Source organism: Falco peregrinus, chromosome 1 (genome assembly GCF_023634155.1).
Source record: "Falco peregrinus isolate bFalPer1 chromosome 1, bFalPer1.pri, whole genome shotgun sequence".
Lineage (NCBI taxonomy): Eukaryota > Metazoa > Chordata > Aves > Falconiformes > Falconidae > Falco > Falco peregrinus.
Genome location: NC_073721.1, coordinates 66,496,611 through 66,504,098, shown reverse-complemented (window position 1 = coordinate 66,504,098; position 7,488 = coordinate 66,496,611). Strand labels below are relative to the sequence as shown.

The 7,488-nt window shown below is 54.9% G+C and overlaps 1 protein-coding gene across 1 annotated transcript; it reads left to right on the top strand.

Annotated features, from left to right (window-relative positions):
* On the top strand, positions 1-5,627 carry BATF (basic leucine zipper ATF-like transcription factor). Its single transcript, XM_027795992.2, has 3 exons — positions 1-348; positions 2,134-2,238; positions 4,963-5,627. Exons 1-3 carry the CDS (start codon positions 283-285, stop codon positions 5,167-5,169), a joined length of 378 nt encoding a protein of 125 aa, XP_027651793.2. The 5' UTR covers positions 1-282; the 3' UTR covers positions 5,170-5,627.
* Positions 5,628-7,488: the final 1,861 nt, after the last annotated feature.

Genomic DNA, 7,488 nt, shown 5'->3' with positions numbered 1-7,488 from the left:
GCCACGTGACTTTCAGCTTACATCCCCGAGGTTCTGAGAAACCACAGGAGGCTGAGACCTAAAGGGAAGGTGCAGAGGCTCCGAGAGGAGAGGCAGAGAAAGTGGCAGAAGGCGGGGAAGGAGGACAGCGTGCCTCCGGGACGGGCAAGAGCCGGGAAGCCAAGGACCATCTCCGGAGGGGCAGAGGAGGGCAGGGGAGGGGGAAGACAAGCAAGACAGAAGGCAGGCACACCAAGAGCACAAAGGAAGCTGAAGAGGCCCTGGGAGCCAAAGACGGGAGCCATGCCCCACAGCTCTGACAGCAGCGACTCCAGCAGCTTCAGCCAGTCTCCCCCCCCCAGCAAGCAGGTAAAGCGGGGACCCTTCCCCAGCTGCCCTTGGTTGGAGACTCCTTTGGGGTGGGCCATGTGTGGGCAGGAGGAAGGCCACCACTGGCGTTTTCACAGTGCACTATGGCAGGGCTTTCTAGGAACGGCTGTGGGGAGAGGAATGCAGGGCTGAGCCCAGCGCCAGGAGCCCTGGCCACCAGGCTGGCTACAGGTGGAGAGAGGAGGTCTGGTTGCCTGGGCTATGCCAGGGGCAACTGGGGGGTCGGGACCCCGGGCACAGTGGGCCTTGTGATACATGCCAGGCGTGGATGTCGGTGCTCCGGGAAGGGGCCTGAGCAGCCACCTCCTCGCCATGGAGCGGGATGGCTCAGGGGCAACCGGCCTGCTTCCCCCTGCCGTGGACAGCCCTTGGAAAAAGCCCCCAGAAAAGCCCTGCCACTTTGGGGCTGCCTTCTTCTCATTCAGCCTCAGAGGTTTTTTGTCTCAGTAATGCTCAACAGAGGGATTTTGTTTTGCTGCATGGAGCACCTTAATAGTAGGTCTTTCCCTGGCAGATACCGAGACGAGTCTGAGGAATTTCCACTGCCTTTTCTGGCTAAGCTTTATTACATCCGTCGCTTGCCATTTCTCTAGGGCTGGAAATGGTGGCAACCTGAGACTTTGCTCAGAAACCTTGGGGATGATCAGGGCAGATGATTTTTGTCTTGCAAGCAGGGATGGGGAGGCATCCTGGTAGAGAAGGGAATAAAGCACAGGGGTTGCTGCAGGATAGGGTCTGGGCTTGGTGCAGGATGTGGGAGCTGCTGTCTCTGAGACATTTGTAGGATATTGAAGGCAAGGATAAAAGAGGTTCAAAGAAAAGAAAAGATCTTGGGCGGGGTGGAGGAGGGAGAGGATGTGGACAGACTGATGGGCTGGGAAGATAACTTTTGTGGCTGAGTTTTGTAGTCCTGTGGAGAAGTGGTGGTGTGAATGTTAGAGAGTCCACAAAAGAGGCAGCGCAGTATGAAAATAGAAGATGAAAGAGTCTGCGTGACGGTTTCAACTGTCAGAAGGCAGCAGCAGGACCCGATCTCAGCAAAGAATGGCTGATGCATGAAGCTTGTGACCTGGAGCCTTGGAGACCTGTGTTCTCCCCTGCCCAGGGGGCTCAGGAGTGTAGCAGTCAGCACTGCAGGTGCTGCTACCAAGGGACTCCAGAAAAGAGCAAGCACAGAGATCAGGAGCTGCAGCAAATGAGATCTGGGGAAAACCCAAAAGCTCCAAGACTGTCTAGTTAAACTAAGCAGGGGTCACATTGCACTGTAAAGGCCTGCAACAGATAAAGCCTGAGGGACAGGGGTGATGGAGACGGGGAAGGGATGAAAGGAGGAAAACACAGGCTGAATCTCTGGAAAGATGGTTTAGCCAAGGAGCTGGAATTTCTGCAGTGCCGTATGCCTGCGGAGAGAAGGGGAAGAGAAAGCTTTCCTGTTCAAGGAATTTAAATTGTTTCTGTTCTGGAGAGAGGTCCTTACTCTGGTCCCTCAAGCCATATCCCAGGCCCGTGTCTTGGTGAAGGGGGAGCGGTCATTCCCCAGCCACGCTGGGATGCCAAAGGGTATCAGACTGGCCCCTCATAGCAACGGGGATGCCAAAAGCATCACACATCCCTGGGGTATGGCTTTATCCTGGTGCTGAGGGTGCGTATCCCATGTCCTGTGCCTCAGTGGGGTTATCTGCTGTGTCCCCTTCCCACCTACTGCTCTGCAGGGGCAGGGTGGGGGAGGGGATGCCCCAGCACTTCCATGCCTTGTTTCCCTAGGACTCTTCTGATGACATGAGGAAAGTCCAAAGGAGGGAGAAGAATCGCATCGCTGCCCAGAAGAGCCGCCTGAGGCAGACCCAGAAAGCAGACACACTGCACTTGGTGAGCACTCCCACCCTTCCCTGTGCCCAGCGCTGAGGGCTCACATAGAGGACAACGTGCTTTTCCCCTGGGGACTCGAAGTGGAGATGCTCAGTTGAGGCAGGACAAGAAAAGTGAGGACAGGGCAGGATGTAGGAGTCTGTGCTCACAGCAAGAGCACACAGCCCAGGATAACTGCCAGTGAAACATTCGGTTTTGCAGCTAGTTTTGAATCCATCGTTATCTTTCAGTCTGACAGTACCGATTTCCTTTCCTAACCTCTTCTGACCGGCTCACTCAGAAGCTCTTTGAAAGCACAGGCTCACCCAGGCTGGCTCTCCCTGGGTTTGTGCTTCGCTGTCACTTACACAGCGGCATAAAAGCATACACAGATGCTTTTCTGAGACGGTACTTTGAATTAATTGGTATGGATGATGGTGCAACCTAGAGTGAAATGGGCCGTCTCCTCTGGCTTGTTCCCTGAGATGCTACACAGTGTAGATAAATAAATACTAATAATTTTTAAATATTTTTAAATGTCTTCATGGTAGTCCTTGCATCTCTTTCTCCATTTAAACACTGTACAGCACCTGGAGGCTTTTCCTGTTGTTTAGCATGGATTTTCCCCCTTTTGGTTTCACCCTGCTGTCCCAATCTCCTCCTGTGGCACCATTGGCACCCCTGAGGCTCTCCCCAGTGTGAAGAATTAGGCGTCTGCTTTTCAGAAGGGATGGTCACTTCTGGCTCTATGTGTTTGGACAGGAGTGTGTGATCAGTGTCGGAGCACAGGGACTGGGCTCCTTGGCATTTCATGTGTTGGTAAGTGCAGTCCCGTGTGTTTTGGGCCACTGGTGGGCAGGATGCAGAACACGCAGCCTGCACTGGGCACAGAGCATCTTTATCCCTGCGCTGGGCTTGGCTGCCCTTTGGAAAGTTGTAGTCAGGCTTTTGAAAAAAACATCCTTTGATTTAACAGTCTTCATATTCCCCAGGACCCCTGTTTTTGGGAAGAATTCTTGAGAAGCCAGTCCTAAACCCTCCTTCCTTACATAATGCCCTCAGTCCATGGTTGGAGCTGGGGTTGAAGACAGAGATTTCACTCTTTGCTCAGTAGCTGATGATCCTTCTAGAGCTGACATGGCTCTAGGCCGATTGCATTACATCTGCCAGCAGCGATGGCTCTGGGCGACTGTGCATGAGAGGGGTGAAAGGACGCCCTTTCCTCGAGGACAGTGCTCTCTCCAAGGTAATCCTAGAGGTAGAGAGGGGCTCTGATCCTCCCCCAGGAAAATCCTGCCTAGCTGTGCACCGAGAAGAACTGGGCTGCCCTTCTTAGAGCAGATGACAAACCACTTGCTTACCAGATTACTGCTGCTCAGCTAGCATTGATAGCACACGTTCCTTATCTTCCCATGGGGATGGGAGCAGGGGGGCTAAGCCCAGTTTGGGTCAGACAGAGAGGATCGTGGCAGGGAGCTGGAGAAATGCAGGCAGGCAAGTGGAGGATGGATGGTGAATTTTTGCTAATGTCTTTCTAATTCCTGGCGGACAGTGACCCCCTGCTGCTCCTGGGCTCATTCCCTGGCTGCTCCTTGTTGGCTCTGCACCGTGGACTTTGCTTCTCTGATGTGGTTCTGCTCAGAAGAGCATGGCTCAGCTTGAGCTATGGTGGTATAAAAGGAGCCTGCAGTTCCATCTGCCCCAGGGCTTTGTAGCTCTTGTTTTGAGGGGAATGAGTCATGGGGAGGCTGGGGCTCCCTGTGCCTGGTGATTCCCATCATCTCCCGAGTTCAACAGCAGTCATAATTTCCAAAGCATTTAGCGTCTTCTGAGAGATGCTCGTTTGCTGTGCAAACTCCTTCTCTGACAGCCGCTGTCACCGCTGGGTGCGTTTCAGCCGGTGCACGGAGAGCGGGCACTGTCAGAAGTCAGCGCTGCAGCAGAGGGGTGGCAGTTTGCTTTGCCAAGGTAGTAGTGCCGCTTTTCAGCGCTTCAGAGCGCTGGGTCCTACTTTAGCTGTCTTTGCTGACTTTGCAGAGCCTGCTGCCACATCCTCCCTCCCTCCTCTGGTCCTGCCCAGGCTGCTGGCTCCATGGTCAGCTGGTGCCTGGGATGCTCCAGCCTAGAGCTGGCTGCACTTCAGCAGCAGTAGAAGCAGCAAAGGCTGCAACGCTCAGGATCGTCGAGACAAGGCTGAGCGTCGTTACCAACACCTTTGTTGTTATTCTCATTAATAACAGTATTAATTCAGTTCTTCTGAGGCCTCGGTTTCTCTTCTGACTCAAGCATCTCCCCTCCTCCTCACCGCGCCGCTGGTTTCCCCGGCTGCTAGCAGGAAGCAGTGAGTCTTTTCTTTCCAGGGCAATGACAGGTTTCCTGTGGCAGGTGGTTTTCTGGTTAAAGACGGCAGTTATTGAGCGCGCCCTCCCCCCGGCCGGGTGGCCCGGGAAGCGTGCCCCGGTGTGCGTGAGAGGGAGCGAGAAAGCCTGGGCGGGAGCACACGCCACAGTCACTTCTCGTAAGCTGGGGTGCACGGCTGGGCCTGCCAGCATCGCACCCGCGCCCAGCCCGGCCGCCTGGGGGAGGGGGGGCTTGCCCAAGCGCGGCTCTGTGCCGAATTTACCAGAAACATGTCATTCTGGAACCTCTGTGGGGCATAGAGGCGCGATGCCGCGAGCCCTGTGTCCCCAGTTCATCCCTGTGGCTCCTGCGCTGAGGAAGCCCCCTGTGGTTTTGTCTCCTCAGGAGAGCGAAGACTTGGAGAGGCAGAACGCTGCCCTGCGCCGGGAGATCAAGCAGCTGACAGAGGAGATGAAGCACTTTGCCTCGATGCTGAGCTCCCATGAACCGCTCTGCTCCATCCTGACGTCCCCTCCACCACCTCCAGAAGTGCTTTACGCCACACACTCCTTCCACCAGCCTCACATCAGCTCCCCACGCTTCCAGCACTGAGCCAGCCAGCAGGACGGCAGCCTGCCAGCTCCACTGATGGCCAGAAGCAACATTCTGTGGGGCTCGCTTTTCCATCCAAGGGAGAGAGACGGACGGACGGGCGGACGGACGGACACCCCTTCTTAAAGTGTGTACTCTGAGTGACTTGCCAAAGACTTGCTCCCTGTGCAGAAATGGCAGAGCCACCGGGAGGCATCTTTGGGCAGTTTCCAGCTTGGATCCTGGGAAGAGGAGGCGTTCGCCAAAGGGCACCAACCCCCTTCCCCGGTGCTTGCTTGGGGACGCTCACAGGAGCGTGTGGCACTGGCAGCCTCCTTGCGAGCAACTGGCTGCGGCACGCAACAGCTGGAGCTCCAGGGAAAGGAATGGGAGTGGGGGCAGAGGGGAAGGTTGGGGGCCACAGAGTACCAGAGCAAAACTGGTTTATTTTTGTAAAATAAAGATTGAAAATGCTTAACTCTTTGTTTCCAAAATAGGACCTGAGCTGCTCCTGAGGCCTGGCGTGACACAGTGAGGATGCAGGCAGCAGGAGGGGAGAGCTTGGAGTCCGGGGAACAGCCCTGCATATGCTGGTGTCTAATCCAGGGCCAGCAGCTAGAGCCCCACATTTAGAAGGGGGGCCCATGTGCATGCGGGCAGGCTGAGGAGCAATGTTTTGTGAGGTGATGGGGTCCTTGGGGTACCTCCTTGCTGCAGGGCTGGACCTGGCTAATGAGTCTGATGTGCCATGTAGCATCACAGATCTCTTCCCTGCCGACCCCCTTAGCTCCTGTGGCCGATGGCTACACACATCTCCGGGTCTTGGTGGGCTGTTGGAGCCTTCAGCTTGACCAGCAGCACAGCTGGGAAGGTGCATCACAGCGTGGAGGGGGGTGGTGACGCTGTGCTGGAGTGCACAGGGGAAGCAGGACCTAGCGGGACCATTGCTCCAAAGCACCCTGCTGTAAGGCATGTAGCTGCAGCCTACACTTTTTCCTCTTCCCCACCAGTTGCAGCTCCACAAAAGGCTGCTGTACTACCTCATGCATCGAAGCAGCTGAAATCTGAAAGGTCAGTGAAGAGCAGATTATTTCTGCTGGGTCTGGTCACTTGGAAGCACAAGCTGGTCCAAACAGACCTTCTCTGCATTTAATGCCCCACCAGCCAGCCTGTCACTAACACCCCATCAGCCAGCAGTCTGCCTGTCACTCTCCCTCTGTGCACAAGGCTGAAGCCCACCGGCCAGTGCAGGTCCTGTTGCTAATGCTGGGTCAGGACAGCTGCCATCTCCAAGTAGCATCAGCTGCAATTTTTTCAGCACAGGATACCACAAGCAGCGCCGCCAACATGGGCAACATGCCAACAACTGAGCTAAATGGACCCAATTTGCAGATACCCTTCTTTCAGGCACAATAAAGTAGCGTATTTCCAAATGGGTTTTGGGCCATTATCATAGCCCTCAACCAGCTGGGAAAAGTCTGCGATGTGCTGTGCTGTCCCCATTTTCTCTCTCTGGTTCGCGCTAGCAGAATGATAACCAAACACTGCCATGCCTCAGCAAGCTGTCCTCGGGAGAGGCGCAGGTAGCACTGCCATTTCTCCTGCCACAGGCTTGTGAATCTCCTGTCGCTAGCATGGGAAGCATCGTGGCCAGGGATGCCTGGTGTTAGCACGTTGGCCTGGGTGTCACCACCCTACAAAAGCAGCGCTGAGGCAACGGGTGATGCAGCTCTGCCCCCTGCCCCGAAAGGGATGCTCACACATAGGGGAGGAGAGTGGTTATTCCAGGTGGGCAGCTGGGTTTCTGCATATAGGACATACAGAATACATCTACGGGCAGCAAAATGGTTCTAGGCACATTCACAAAAAAGCAGCAGGAACAATTTCAGTGTATCTTACACCACCCCTTTCTGCTAGATCTCGCACCCAGGCTTCACTTCATCCATTGGTCCAATGACCAGTGCTGCAGATTCCCCACACAGGCCATGCTTTCAGCCCAGGCTACAAAGGCCCTTCCCAAACTGCTTTTCTATGGGATTTGTTCCTTTAAGCCTGGGAGAGACAACCTGCTGCAGCTCTAAAGAAGCTTGTTTTCATAGGCTCCACTTCTGCTCCTTCAGCTTCTGGTGGGTTTCCTCACAGATTTTTTCACTTGCTGTTCCTTAAAGCTCTGATGCTCCCATGCTTCCTGGGTTACACAGCATCAGAGAAAACCAGCTACTGCTGCCTTGCTTGGGGTTTGCTGTGCAGGACACTGCAGCCTCATGCTCCGCACTGGAGGATGCAACAGAGCCCCGGCAAAGCTTGCACTGACTTAAAACACAGCATTGCCCACAATAA

Bases quoted from the DNA above. Each gene is read 5' to 3' on its own strand.
- BATF (XM_027795992.2), top strand. From the start codon at position 283: ATGCCCCACAGCTCTGACAGCAGCGACTCCAGCAGCTTCAGCCAGTCT. The intron at 349-2,133 runs GTAAAGCGGGGA...TTGTTTCCCTAG, and splicing joins CTCCCCCCCCCAGCAAGCAG to GACTCTTCTGATGACATGAG. The intron at 2,239-4,962 runs GTGAGCACTCCC...TTGTCTCCTCAG, and splicing joins AAGCAGACACACTGCACTTG to GAGAGCGAAGACTTGGAGAG.